The sequence below is a fragment of the Magallana gigas genome, chromosome 2, assembly GCF_963853765.1.
Source record: "Magallana gigas chromosome 2, xbMagGiga1.1, whole genome shotgun sequence".
NCBI lineage: Eukaryota > Metazoa > Mollusca > Bivalvia > Ostreida > Ostreidae > Magallana > Magallana gigas.
The window spans coordinates 34,390,455-34,405,787 of NC_088854.1; the positions used below are offsets into that span (position 1 = coordinate 34,390,455).

Consider the following 15,333-nt stretch of genomic DNA (forward strand, 5'->3'; position numbering starts at 1 on the left):
GTACTTCTACATAAATATGAAAAACTTTTGTCAATGCATTATTAATAAATTAATGTCCAACAAAATTACACAGCACACAATTTCTTTACTATACACTCAGTTAGTACTGTTCATTATGTAGTGATATATTGTGATACAAAGAGATTTATAAAGGGACTTGGTCACGATGCTGGTCAAATTCTATTTTTTCTGTTTTTATTATTTACAATGCTTTAGGAATGCATTTCTAATGATCAAATGAAATTTGAGAGTCAGTCATAGAGTTATAAGCAAGATACAACAAGGCTCACAAATCTGTCACGAATACAAGGCTTGTGTCCTGCTTTTGTTTATATAGGTTTAATATACCAGTAAAAAATCTTTTTCAAGCTATTTTGTCTATTTTTGTTCATTCATTTTAAACATAAATAAACAATTCGTAATGTTAAACACATTCATTTTAGGTCTAAAACTGGAATTTTGACTTCAGCATTCAAAATGTAAAAGCTTTATCTACATAGCAAATAATTGTAAGCTCTTTGACTTGCTTATAACTTGATGCATGGCACTCAAATATCAGTTCCCTATTAAAAATGCCTTTCCAAAGCATTGTAAACATTAAAATCAGAAAAACAATTTTTGACCAACATCACAGCCATGCCCGTTTAAGACTGATTGACAGGGGTGGTATGTTAGTACTGGATTCCCCACTGGTTCACACTGGTTCCCCACACAGTGGATAGGACTTTTCTGACTTGCATTTCATGTAGTATTGACGTTATGACACATACAATGATATTACAGAGTGGATGTTTATTTTCAACTGCACATATAGCACTGCTGTTTTTTCTTGGCCTGTGGGGAAAGGTTGAGAAACCTTATTTATTCCCTTGCCTTCCATTTCAATTGACATAATTTCGCAAGTTTACATATGAAATTCAACCATAGAAACACCATCATATTGGGTAATCTTGCAAATAAGTACTTCTACAGTGCCATATTTATAGACTTTAAAAGATAAATTCAAATCAAATTTTATCAAGCTTTTAAACACCAACACATAGTGAGTGACTTTTATTTAACAGAAATCTCTGCCTGAATGATCCCCCCTCCCCAAGGTTAAGTTATGTTACAGTTAGGTATTGTCAGGAATAAGATTATCTGATATCATCACAGAAGTGCATTAAAAATGGCTAAACATTGGATAAATGAACAGTGTATGCAGATGAAGAGAAAAGAATACATGATTAGAAAAAGCAAATCAAAATAAAGATAATAAGAAAATACTGTGTCGCACATTTACCAGGACTCTTTTATCTGAAAACATTAACAAACATTCCATGCTAATGCTTGAAAAGTAAAAGTAAATGCAGTAAATGCAGTCAACCACAAGACAATCATACAAAATGGTCACTGATAATCTAATTAGTATAATCTAGTGTTGTCAAATCAGAAGAGGAATTAATATCCGATTAAAATTACACGAAGCACATCTTCGTGGATTTTAAAAATCTCGCTTTTATATGAAACTATATCTGAAAACTAAATGAAACTATGATAAAAATTTGGTGTTTTAATACCATATTCTTGTGACTTGATGCAAAACAGTTTAATTTTACACAATACACTTGGAATTAAGTACTCGTGTAAAATAAGGAATCTTCTGTATTACCCGGTATCTATAAATTTACTATATAAAATGTATTTTTTATCGATAAATCAAATGCAAGTTAGCAGTTAATATAGCTAGTGCTCATTGACAACACTAGTATTATCATCGAGATTTGTTTCAGTAAAATCATTACCGCCTGGTGTGTTCTTAATGCTTCAGTTAAATTAAGATATGCATGCAAGATTTTCCCTACAAACGATGGACGACGGAAAGAGCCGCCAGTTTATTCAATTGATAACTTCTATATTTCACGTACAGATATGATTTGGTTTACATTGTCTTAAAGAATGTCCAATTCAAAATTGCTCAGACTTATAAACAGACAAATTATCCTCGATTTTTAATGATCTGTAACTCAGTGAAACCAGAAACTTGTTCATCAAAGTCAGGATAGTTTACACCGAAATCTACAAGCATCATTAATTGTAAGGGCATCATAAGTCAACTATTCTTGCTAGATCTGTCAGAAACTCTAGACCATTGTAGGCGAAAAATCATCCAAATATATTTAGAAGTGGAGACTTCTTGCATTACATGACTTGGATCACACTGAAAGAAGTTCCATTTTTGAAATGAAGTTGTAGACATGCTGACAGAGCATTAGAGGCATATACAAATCACCTTTTAGTTCTTACCTGTACATAATAAACTGCTTTCATTCTGGCATACATCATTAGAAAGGAAAAGTCTAGATTCTGTTTGGTTCTCCATCTGAAATACATGGACATGTACAATAATAAAAGTCAGTGGTAGATTCCAAAAGGATTTATTTATCTACTGGTATTGTTAAAAAAAAATTACATAATATACTGCAAACCAACTCTTATTCCATTGATATTAGTGACTGCTTTTGTCATGAAATAAAAAGCTCAAAGGTCATTCAGTCCCCTGAGAATTACACAATCCAGTATAGTTTTCACAGTTTTAGAATGGCAATCTTATCAAATGATAAAGCAAAATACATGTACTGGTAAACTAATAGTAGAAAACATGTTGCTCAAAAACAAGATTCAAGGGGGTGAATGAATGATCAACAAAATAAGTGTATATCATTGGTATTCTGAAATTTTATTTTTTATTATTTGATTCCAAATAATAATTTGTTTTTTATTATTTGATTCCAAACAAAGAATCATTACCCATATCTGTAAATGTAACATACTTCGCCAGCAGGCAGGATAAAGTTGTTACATTTCCATTGGTAACATGGAAAGAGGAGCAACTTCCTTAAAATAAGCTCAATCCAGTACAAGATTTGCAAAGAGGTACAACTCCAGTGATTCTCTTTTTCAATATGGCATTAAAATAACTCAGCATTTAACCTGTTGTGTGACTGTGCCTGAGAAACAAGACATTTCTTTCTACACTGAGGTACCGACTATACAGACTTCCAAACTGTCAACCTTGCATCATTAGACCTCAGAGATACGAATCTACGCGGAGGTTTAGTACATGTAAGGTGTACCAATGAAACTTCCATATGGAAGAATTTGCCGTTTCTTTTCAATGATGGTAATTGACATATTTTCAATCACTATATATGGATAATTGAAGAAAGATTCAAAAAGAGATGTTAAAACATTTAACTAAATGCTTCCTTAGTTGTTTCATATAAAAAAGACAATCATGTAAAAATAGCTACCGTATTATTTCAGAAAAAATTACAAAACACAAGGTGTATTTTTTTAATTTATACCAGCAAGAAACACAATAAGAGAATTTTTATTGTTTAAGAAACACAAATTAAACTTGAATTTACTTGATTTCATGGTATACAGTTACTGTGAAAATGTTTACCATAAGAAGTCCATGTGACTAAACCCCAGAAATTGTACTGACTACACTGGATGTACTATACTTACTTTACCCTTTCCTTTGTATCTCCATAAGTTTGCTTGATATTATTAAAATCAGGGTAAAATTCAGCTGGTGGTGATATCAACTCTAACAAACCGCTCTGTAAATGTTGAGGGAATCTAAAATTAAAAAAAAAAACTGTTCATGAAATATAAAAGGAATTTTCAACTGACAAATAAGAGAATGTTATTATTTTAACGCGTGTGAAAAAATCGTATATCAAAATATTATTTCTGAATAAGACATATTTGGAGAAGAATTCCCAAGTGTAGGCGAATTGAAGACAAATATATAAACAGTTACATGACATCTTTTGTTAAAAAACCAACAACACCAAAACTTAATTCCTTTTGGAAGAATAAAATAGCACTTTACAACAATAGTATGTCCATCTTTCAAGTAAAGCATAGCTACTGTATTTACAAGAAAACTTGATTTATAATTTAAGAACATCAGGTTGTAATACATGTACTTGTAATTATCACAACATAATATATAAGGAATAAACAATCATCCATTTTATTCTGGTAAACTTACTGTTTACTTAATTCTCTACCCACTTCTTGCACATACTCAGGATCATTTGGCTGGAAGTAGATTGAAAAATTAGAAGGTGGAAGTTAGAATATGATTGAAAAGTAGAATAACATGACAAACAAGAGGCCCATGGGCCACATCGCTCACCTGAGCAACAATCCCCATAATAAAATAAGCTTTATGGAGTTATATACAAAATATCTGGACAATGTAGATTAATGTAATCTGTATAAAAAAAATGTTCTAAAATTTTTTCACCTGAATATTCTAATGTTCATCGTTAAGCTCCTTTTGTAACAGGGTAATTAATCATATCATATATTCGGCATTGCAGTTCTTAAGAAGATCTTAAACAATTGTTTATAAACAAGATATCTGTGAGCCAATGCTCACTAGTGATACCCCCGCTCTGATGTGAATATGCAAAATAAGCAAAGTCGACATTTAACAGAAAGCTGGCATCTGATTGGTACAGAAATATATCCCACAATATGGCATGCCTAAACAAATAGTGTGTTAAAATTTCAAGCATCTGCGATAAATAGCTGCTGAGAAATCTTTGAGGAAAATTTGTTTGAAAATTTTGGCTAAAATAAACAAAGTACTCATTTAATAGGAAGATGACGTCCAATTGGTACAAAAATATATCCCACGATATGGCATGCCTTAACAAACACTTTGTTAAAATTTCAAGCATCTCCGATAAATAGCTGCTGAGAAATCTTTGACGAAAATTTGTTTGAAAATTTTGGCAAAAAATAAACAAAGTCATTATTTAACAGGAAGTTGATGTCCGATTGATACAAAAATATATCCCACAATATGGCATGCCAAAACAAATAGTGTTTTAAAATTTCAAGCATCTGTGATAAATAGCTGCTGAGAAATCTTTGAGGAAAATTTTTTTGAAAATTTTGGCTAAAAATAAACAAAGTCGTCATTTAACAGGAAGTTGACACCTGCTTGGTACAGAAATACATCCCACGATATGGCATGCCTATACAAACACTTTGTAAAAATTTCAAGCATCTGCGATAAATAGTTGCTGAGAAATCTTTCACGAAAATTTGTTTGAAAATTTTGGTTAAAAAATAAACAAAGTCATCATTTAACAGGAAGTTGACGTCCGATTGATACAAAAATATATCCCACAATATGGCATGCCTTAACAAATAGTGTGTTAAAATTTCAAGCATCTGCAATAAATAGTTGCTGAGAATTCTTTGACGGAAATTTGTTTGAAAATTTTGGCAAAAAATAAACAAAGTCATCATTTAACAGGAAGTTGACGTTTGATTGGTACAAAAATACATCCCACGATATAGCATGCCTATACAAATACTGTGTAAAAATTTCAAGCATCTGCGATAAACAGTTGCTGCGAATTCTTTGATGGAAATTTTTTTGAAAATTTTTGCTAAAAATAAACAAAGTTGTCATTTAACAGGAAATTGAAGTCTGATTGGTACAAAAATATATCCCACGATATGGCATGTCTATACAAATACTGTGTAAAAATTTCAAGCATCTGCGATAAACAGTTGCTGAGAAATCTTGACGAAAATTTGTTTGAAAATTTTGGTTAAAAAATAAACAAAGTCATCATTTAACAGGAAGTTGACGTCTGTTCTGGATTAAGAATGCATACTTGTCTCCATACTTTATTAGTAAAAAGCTACAAAAAACAAATGAATTGTTGTTACAATACACATACATTTACAAACATAATAACTATGACAATAATGCGACTCCATACATTTCCGTATACAAATGTATTATTGACTAGAACTGCTTTCCATAGATTTAAGTTTCATCAGCAACCACGTGTTTTGCAAAACCTTCCAAAATTACAACATAAACATTTACTTATACATCGTAAATCTGCCAAGAACTTATACTGTATGATAAAATACAGACTTATATTGTATGCTTATACAATGAAACAATTGCATGCTATGCAAAATATGAATCTGCGCACTATGCAGAAAGTAGGTCATGTCGGCCGATAGACATTGGAGAGAAATACTCAACTATCATGAAAATGCAAGCTTATGCATACTAGAATTTCACTCAAAACTCTGGAAAGATACATATACAATGCGATAAACATTCACTTACACTATGGCACTGCACACTTCACACAAAACGACATAATGCTCTGTAGCAAAACAGCTCGGCTCCAGCCGACATGTGAAACTCAAAATGTTTACTACAGTAAGTCGTACATAGAATGTTTCTTGAACATCACACTCCCCGCCTAATATCCCAAGGATATTACAATTATACAAAATTATAAATCATATACACAAAAATCTAAACAGTATGTGAGCAAACTAAAGCACACTAATAAACTGAACAAGTTAGTCAATCAGTAGCACCAATTCCGTTATTGGTCGAATGTAGGTTGTGTCCTTGCCGTCTTTGATCACCCGAACTTCAACTGTTCTCACTTTCTGATCGTTGCCACTTTCGAAAGTCTTCACAATCAAACCCATCGGCCACTGTCCACGGTGCAACTCCTTGTCACGTAATAGGACCACGTCACCTTCCTTCACGTCAGGACGTTCCTCACACCATTTCCTTCTTGCTTGGAGATTCTGTAAGTATCCATCCTTCCAACGCTTCCAAAAGGTATCGGAAAGGTGTTGTACATGTTTCCACTGAGCTTTGTAGATTTCCTTTATGTCGCCACAAGTCTGTGGAGGAATGTCTGCGAAACCTTTCTGGGTAAGTAGCATTGACGGACTGATGACATAAGGACTGTCAGGATCACATGACAGTGAACAAATAGGACGGGAGTTCACGATTGCACACACTTCACACATGAATGTGCACAAGACTTCATGGGACAACTGTTTCGCATTTGGGTTCAACAACATGGAGTCTAGTATCTTGCGAGAGATCCCAATCATCCTCTCCCATGATCCTCCTCTGTGTGATGCATGGGGTGGATTAAAGGTCCATGTTATCCTGTTGTTGCGAAGGTAATCTCTAATAGGTCGTTTCTCTGTATAAACGGCATCCGCTTGAATCGCGTCCAGGGCGCCTAAGAAGTTGGTCCCTCGGTCCGAACGCATCTCCTTCACTGGGCCACGTAGAGACACAAAACGTCGCAGAGCATTTATGAATGATGAAGAGCTCATCTCTTCTATGACTTCTATGTGAATGGCCCTTGAAGTCAAACATGTAAAAAGTACCGCCCATCTTTTGTTGTGAGATAATCCTCCTCTGGTCTTGCGCGCGGCTACAGTCCACGGGCCAAACACGTCGACACCTACTGCTGAGAAAGGAGGACCAGGCGTCAGTCTGTCTGCAGGTAAGTCACTCATGCGCTGGTGTTCCAGTTTTCCTCGGAGTTTCCTGCAGGTAACGCACTTGTGTATAACTGAGTTCACAAGTGTCTTACAGCCAGTGATCCAGAACCCACCGGACCTCACTGCACCTTCTGAGATAAGTCTTCCTTGGTGATAAACTTTGCTGTGGAAATGGGACACAAGAATTCTTGCAACATGAGATTTTCCAGGGATGATTATTGGGTTCTTCTCATCAACAGGAAGGTTAGATTGGTTGAGACGTCCGCCAACACGTACCATGCCCCGTTTGTCCATAAATGGGTTCAAAGTCACAATGCAGCTTGAAGGGGGTACAGGTTTACCGTCTTTCAAAGATCTGATCTCTTCCTTATAAAAGAAAGCTTGTACTTCCTGCAGGATGAAATGCTCAGCTTCTTGCATGACCTCAACATCGAATGCTGCTGAAACTGCAGCTCCTCTTTTCAATCGGCAAATCTTCTTCAGATTATAAACAGCACGCACCAAACTTTTCCAAGTTGAAAAGTTTTCAAATCTTGCCACAAATGGTGTGTTTATTTCCGTTTTCTTTACTCTTACTTCTGGACGTACATTATGGTCTTCTTCAGGAGAGACCAAAGGAAAGGTAAGAACTTCTTCTTTACTATGAGGAGATCTGAGTAAAAGTGGTCCTCTAAGCCAGTCACTCTCTGCTAGCTCTTCTACCGATGTCAAACATCTAGTCCCTATGTCTGCTGGATTCTGCGCAGTTGGTACAAATTTCCACTGTAAAGGCTTAGAGCGTCTGTGGATGACAGCCACTCGGTTCGAGACATAGTTATAAAATCTGCGAGTTTGGTTGTTCAGGTAACCTAGTACTACCTTACTATCTGTGTAGTACGTCGCTGCATCTGGGTCGATATCCAAGTGTTTGAACACTGTCTGAGCCAACTCTGTGCCCAAGACTGCTGCACAAAGTTCAAGACGCGGGATAGTTGTAGTCTGAAGTGGGGCTATCTTAGATTTCCCAATGACGAATCCAACGTGAACATCGCCAGAGTTGCTGATTGTACGCAGGTACACCACTGCTGAGATCGCTTTCTCAGAAGCGTCCGAGAATATATGTATTTCCCTCATGTGAGTACGGCTTAAGGAAAGCTGCGTAAACATTCTTGGAATGTGCAAGTCTTCTAGAGAGCTGAGGGAGTCCTTCCATCTTGTCCACTCTTCCTCTCGGTCACTAGGTAAAGGATCATCCCAACTACTGTTGCACTCACCCACTTCTCTATACAGAATTCTGCCATGTATCACTATGGGTGCAATAAAACCCAAAGGGTCGAACAAGCTGTTGACAACAGAAAGAAGTCCTCTCTTTGTGAAGGGTTTCTCTAGAATGCGTGTGTTGTATGTGAAGCTGTCCGAGTTAATGTCCCATGACAGGCCTAGACTGTGCTGGACAGGCAAATCATCAGATCCAATGTCCAGTGACATTAAGTTCTTTTCCAAGTCCTCAGATGGAAAAGCTTCCATGACTTCCACATCGTTTGACACAATCTTATGGAGTCTGATTCTTGCATTGTTCAACGCAACCTGAGTCTTCTTTAGCAATCTAATGGCTTCTGCACTAGAGGGCAAGGAGATAAGACCATCATCCACATAAAAGTTCTTCATCACGTAATTCCTTACATCACTATCTTCGTTCTCTACTGTTTTCCGTAGACCATAAGTGGCCACTGCCGGTGAAGGTGTGTTCCCAAACACGTGAACCTTCATTCGGTACTCAATAAGTTCTTCATCCGAGTCGTTATTCTTGTACCAGAAGAACCTCAAAAAGTCTCTGTCCTCTTCACTAACAAGGAATGAGTAAAACATCTGCTGGATGTCCGCCATGATGGCTACTTTGTCCATACGGAAACGTAACAGTATACCAAGCAAGTCATTCGTTAGATTAGGTCCTGACAGTAAGACACTATTGAGAGAGAGACCTTCATAACTCACTGATGAGTCGAAAACTCCACGTATTTTGTCTGGTTTTCGTGGATGATACACCCCAAAAAGAGGTAAAAACCAGCACTCTTTTCCTGGAGGAACAGGTGGTGCAATCTCTAAAGCGTCACTTTCCGTGATTGATTTCATAAACGTGATCATGTGCTCCCTCTTTATAGGGTTCCGCTTTAAATCCCTGTCTAGCATCAGCGCACGCTTTAACGCTTGACTTCTGTTGTTCCCTAACTGCGGTCTACAAAGCTTAAAAGGGAGTGGAGCTTTCCATCTCCCGTCTTCATCTTTCACAAACTCATTGTCCATAATCCTGAGGAATTGGCGATCTTCGACAGAGATCCCAACTTCTTCATCATCCCTGTTCCGCTCGAAAATGTGGAACCCAACATCATCTCGACAGGATGCGATGTCCTCCTTTAGATGGAAACTGTTAGGACAGGGTTGAAAAATCGACTGACGTTCACAGGTAACTATGTTAGTCTTGAGCACATTGATAGTCGATGGTTTATGCGACTTGTTGATACATACATCTCCAATGACGACCCAACCTAGTTTCAGCTGCAACGCAAAGGGTGAGTTCTTAGGTCCAAGTCTCTGAGACAGCACATAATGGGCCTCCAGTAGGTCACGTCCTATGAGTAGTAGAATTTCCGCTTGTGGATTCATAGGAGCTAAAGGTAGGTCTTGAAGATGTGGGTGATGTTTCACTACATCAAGGGTCGGTATTTCATGTTTCTCATTGGGAATTTCATTACATTCTGTAATGGTAGGCAGTTCCATCACAACAGAACCATCAGTCGTTGCTACCATCAGACCTGATATCCTACGACCACTCGTCTGTATGCGGCCCGCACATGAGGTAAGTGTAAAGAAATGTGTCTGTGAGTGAGGCACATTCATAAAGTCAAACAGTTCTGATCTTGCGAGTGTTGTGTTGCTCTGGTCATCAATCAGAGCATAGATGCGTAAACGTTGTGAAGGGGTTCCTTTCGGATATACGTCCACAAGTACAGCCTTTGCACACGAACGTCCAGTAAACTGTTCACCACACACCGCCGTGCACTTAGAGAGGATGGTTGCTCCCTCCCCGCCATTCTGTCTCTGGCTTTCAGGTGGATGAAGAGCTGTAGGGTGCTGTGAACTTTCACATTCCTCGCATCTTATATCTGCGCGGCAGGTCTTGAACGTATGCGTGTCTGATCCGCAACATCTGTAACACAAGTTATGTTCTCTGAGGAATAATTTCCGGTCACGAACGGATTTCTTCCTGAAAGCCCTGCACTCATTCAAGGTATGCTCAGCATCGTGGATAGGGCATCTCTTCCCTGTGGTCTTAAAGTCTCTTCCTGAGTCTTTAAAATCAGTCTTCTTGACATTCACTGATTTTGCAGGTTTGAAGTTCTGCTGGTTGTATCTTGGTGTCTCTTTGACAAAAGCCTGAGTCACTTGTAAGCTAGGGTCATTCATCATGGTTGACATTTCCTTCACAAATTCACAGAATATAGTAAATGGAGGGTAAGTAACTCCATGAGTCTGTTTGTACTTCGAGGCTTTAGAAGTCCACTTATTCTGCAAACCAGATGTTAACTTCTGAACAATGGGAAGCACTCCTACTGATGAGTCAAAATAACTGAATTGTTGATTGTATTTTGGATTTTCCTTTAACGCCAGTGTTTCGCTCAAAATATCTGAAAGTTCATACAACCGTCTTGGTTCGTTCGCACTGAGTCGGTGGAAATTCGCAAGCTTGGTCTTAATTGCTGTTTCGATCAGTTCAGGTGAGCCGTATATTTCCTCCAGTCTAGTCCATAAGGTCTCACAGCCTTGTGTAGGATTTCCTATTGATGCTGCTCGGATGCTTTTAGCGTGTTCCTTGGAGCTAGGGCCCAACCATCTGATGAGGAGATCGAGTTCTTCTGAGGGCGAAACTGATGCCTCCTGAATAACTGACTTAAAACTGGTCTTCCAGGGTACAAAGTTCTCAGGTTTATCGTCAAAATTGACCAGCTTATTGATCATGAGTTCTTTCTTAAGTAGAAAGCTTGAAATATCAAACACAGTGTTCTTGGATGATTCCAATCCCTTGGGAACAGGTGTAGATATTCTCGTAACTGGGTTGACTGACTCGCTGTTAAGTTTCTCTGTTGCTTTGTGGGATTCCTTGTTCAACATTTCTGTCAGAGGTTCCTTTAAGGTTGTCTCTACTGGCTGTAGACTAATCCCTTCGACAAAGTTTCTTGCCCGTTCAATCGGATCCTCGACTTCTACGACAGGTTCGGCCACTGATTCGGAGGAAACAGATATGTAGTCCGGTTCCATGCTCTCAAGAGCACGTAGCTTCGCTTCTGCCACAGCAGCATCTCTTTCGGCGTCAAGGACTTCCAGGTCCACTTGAATAGATGCCTGCTCTTTACGTAGTTTGGCTTCCTTCCGTGCGTACTGCAGTTTAGCCTTGGTCTCCTCCGCTTCAAGACGTTGCTGCGCCAAGGAGATGGAAGAGGCAGCAGATCGATGAGACCCAGCGCTTCTCCTTGATCGAATAGACTTTCTGTCTTCATGTTCCGCAGGCTTTGGGGAATCCCGAGGCTCCGCCTTTACCTGTATAGGCTTCGGAGTCTTCACTTGGACAGGATTGGGGCTCCTCATTGTCACAGGCTTGGGACTCATCACAAAGGACGACATTTCTGAGTCTAGCCCGCGCACAAACTCACTAACTTTGTCCATGAGTAAGTCTGTCACTACGTTCTGTGATGCTTTCTCTCTCTCACTCTCCTTTGTATTAGAGCGTTCCAGAAAGGCCAACAATTCTTCCTGAACTCCGCAGTACTCTTTAGCGAGGTTGATCAGTCTATCTCGTTGGAGATGGTAAGATTCCTTAGAGTCTGTAGCCATTTCTTTCATCTCTGCTTCTAACTTCCTACGCACAGTTCTCAGTTTTGTCCAAAATTTTGAAACAGACTGTTCGAAGAGAGCTCTTCCTGTCTCTGTCAAAACGATCTTCCTTCTGGGACGACCACTTGTGTCCTCTTCTGTTGGATTCATGGTTGCCATGTGTGCTTGTAGAGCCAGTCTTTTTACTGTTCTGGATTAAGAATGCATACTTGTCTCCATACTTTATTAGTAAAAAGCTACAAAAAACAAATGAATTGTTGTTACAATACACATACATTTACAAACATAATAACTATGACAATAATGCGACTCCATACATTTCCGTATACAAATGTATTATTGACTAGAACTGCTTTCCATAGATTTAAGTTTCATCAGCAACCACGTGTTTTGCAAAACCTTCCAAAATTACAACATAAACATTTACTTATACATCGTAAATCTGCCAAGAACTTATACTGTATGATAAAATACAGACTTATATTGTATGCTTATACAATGAAACAATTGCATGCTATGCAAAATATGAATCTGCGCACTATGCAGAAAGTAGGTCATGTCGGCCGATAGACATTGGAGAGAAATACTCAACTATCATGAAAATGCAAGCTTATGCATACTAGAATTTCACTCAAAACTCTGGAAAGATACATATACAATGCGATAAACATTCACTTACACTATGGCACTGCACACTTCACACAAAACGACATAATGCTCTGTAGCAAAACAGCTCGGCTCCAGCCGACATGTGAAACTCAAAATGTTTACTACAGTAAGTCGTACATAGAATGTTTCTTGAACATCACAACGTCCGATTGATACAAAAATATATCCCACAATATGGCATGCCTTAACAAATAGTGTGTTAAAATTTCAAGCATCTGCAATAAATAGTTGCTGAGAATTCTTTGACGGAAATTTGTTTGAAAATTTTGGCAAAAAATAAACAAAGTCATCATTTAACAGGAAGTTGACGTTTGATTGGTACAAAAATACATCCCACGATATAGCATGCCTATACAAATACTGTGTAAAAATTTCAAGCATCTGCGATAAACAGTTGCTGCGAATTCTTTGATGGAAATTTTTTTGAAAATTTTTGCTAAAAATAAACAAAGTTGTCATTTAACAGGAAATTGAAGTCTGATTGGTACAAAAATATATCCCACGATATGGCATGTCTATACAAATACTGTGTAAAAATTTCAAGCATCTGCGATAAACAGTTGCTGAGAAATCTTGACGAAAATTTGTTTGAAAATTTTGGTTAAAAAATAAGCAAAGTCGTCATTTAACAGGAAGTTGACGTCCGATTGGTACAAAAATATATCCCACGATATGGCATGCCTTAACAAACACTGTGTTAAAATTTCAAGCATCTGCAATAAATAGTTGCTGAGATAAATGCGACAGAATTTTTTGTTACGGACGGACAGACGGACGGACAGACGGACGGACAGACAGACAGACACACACACAAGGGTAAAACAGTATACCCCCTCTCCTTCGGAGCGGGGGTATAATAAGATATAAACATATAAATCAAAATTTGAGTCTAAAGTCTAAACAATTTTAAAGATTTAACAATTTGTCTGGCATGCTTGCATATTAGTATAACCATAGAATAAAACATTTGATTTTTTAAAAATAATTTAAAATGTTTTCCTTTGCAAAATTGGAGCCCCTTTAGGGTCCCACCCTTATCCTGAAGATTTTGATGAATTCGAATCTACACTATATAAAGGTTGCTCTCACTGAACTTACCACTTTTCTAGGCATTCCATATGGGTTTTTTTTAAGAAGATGATATTTAAATATTTTACTCTATATTTTCCTATGTAAAAAATAAGATTCCCATTGTGTCTCCATCTGATCCCTGGGAATCATGACTTTAACAGACTATAATCTACCCTACCTGAGGATGCTTCCACAGAAGTTTCACCTTTTTATGGCCAATTAGTTTCTGAGAAGAAGATTTTTTAACATTTTATTATATACATTCCTATGTAAAAATTGGATCCCCCCATTGTACCCCCACCCTGTCTTCAAGGATCATGTTTTAAACAAATTTGAATCTTCATTACCTGGGGATGCTTCCATACAAATTCAGCTTTTCTTGTCAAATGGTTTTTGAGAAGAAGATTTTAAACGATTTTGCTCAATATATTCCTATCTTAAAATTCGACCCCTCTCCCATTGTGGTCCCACCCTGTCCAAAGGGGTCATGATTTGTATCATGAATCTACACTACTTGAGGATGCTTCCACTGAAGTTTCAGCTTTTCTGGTTAAATGGACTTTAAGAAGAAGATTTTTATATAGATTTTTCTCTATATATTCCGATCTAAAAATCTGACCCCCATTGTGGCCCCTTCCAGACCCCGAGGATCATGATTTGAACAAATTTGAATCTACACTACCTGAGCTCAGGTGAGCTAAATACAAAGGCAATCAAAGAAATAAAATAAGCTAGGAGAAAATTTATCACATTTGTGATTGTATTAATCAACATTCAAATTACAGAACAGTTGAAAGTCCAACCTCTGCTACAAAGACTACAATGAGACACTCCTTCTGTTCCTCCTTAGACATGCCTTGAATCAGGGAGGCCACTGTCTGCTGTAAATAGCTCGTCTTATCCCGACGAATTGTTGGAATTCCAATCACAATAGAGACTGCAAAGATCAAAGAAATACTGGACTTAAATTAAAATTTTCACCTTTAATAATTGAATATACTCCAAGAGATGATATACAGTAAAACACGGTTATAGCGAACACGCTTATAATGAATTGATGCTTATAGTGAAGTAAATTTCATTCTTCAAGACTCAATTTCATGTTGTAAACTTGAAGGATATAAAAATTATGCTTATAACGAAGAACAAGAGGCCCATGGGCCACATCGCTCACCTGAGGAACAATAGGTATGATAAAATCAGCTTAATGGAGTCATAATACAAACTATCTGGACAATGTACAATAATACATGTAGATCCTGTATAAATAAAATCCATTTTCCCCTGGATATTCTTATGTTTATAATCATTAGTCCCTTTTCTAACAAGATGATTTTATAGTCTTATCATATGTTGAGTATTGCA

At 37.4% G+C, this 15,333-nt stretch overlaps 3 protein-coding genes across 4 annotated transcripts in view; 1 reads left to right on the top strand and 2 right to left on the bottom strand.

Annotated features, from left to right (window-relative positions):
• Positions 1–15,333, bottom strand: part of LOC105335235 (alpha-1,3-mannosyl-glycoprotein 4-beta-N-acetylglucosaminyltransferase A) — a 36,897-nt gene that overhangs the window by 8,640 nt on the left and 12,924 nt on the right. For both annotated transcript variants that reach the window (XM_011439032.4, XM_066076320.1), the window contains exons 5-8: positions 14,772–14,905; positions 4,046–4,095; positions 3,514–3,627; positions 2,287–2,362 (exon numbers count right to left, since the gene is read on the bottom strand). In XM_011439032.4, the coding sequence (XP_011437334.3) occupies positions 2,287–2,362; positions 3,514–3,627; positions 4,046–4,095; positions 14,772–14,905 (374 nt within the window). The remainder of the gene's footprint in view (positions 1–2,286; positions 2,363–3,513; positions 3,628–4,045; positions 4,096–14,771; positions 14,906–15,333) is intronic.
• On the bottom strand, positions 5,693–12,994 carry LOC117685230 (uncharacterized). Its single transcript, XM_066076318.1, has 2 exons — positions 12,908–12,994; positions 5,693–12,464 (listed from the first exon to the last, which is right to left on the bottom strand). Exon 2 carries the CDS (start codon positions 12,385–12,387, stop codon positions 6,406–6,408), a length of 5,982 nt encoding a protein of 1,993 aa, XP_065932390.1. The 5' UTR covers positions 12,388–12,464; positions 12,908–12,994; the 3' UTR covers positions 5,693–6,405.
• The window catches only part of LOC105335239 (small ribosomal subunit protein eS19), a 75,690-nt gene continuing 74,257 nt past the window's right edge, over positions 13,901–15,333 (top strand). The window contains exon 1 of the mRNA XM_066076323.1: positions 13,901–13,905. The gene's annotated coding sequence lies outside the window, so the exon portion shown is untranslated. The remainder of the gene's footprint in view (positions 13,906–15,333) is intronic.

Bases quoted from the DNA above. Each gene is read 5' to 3' on its own strand.
- LOC117685230 (XM_066076318.1), bottom strand. From the start codon at position 12,387: ATGGCAACCATGAATCCAACAGAAGAGGACACAAGTGGTCGTCCCAGA.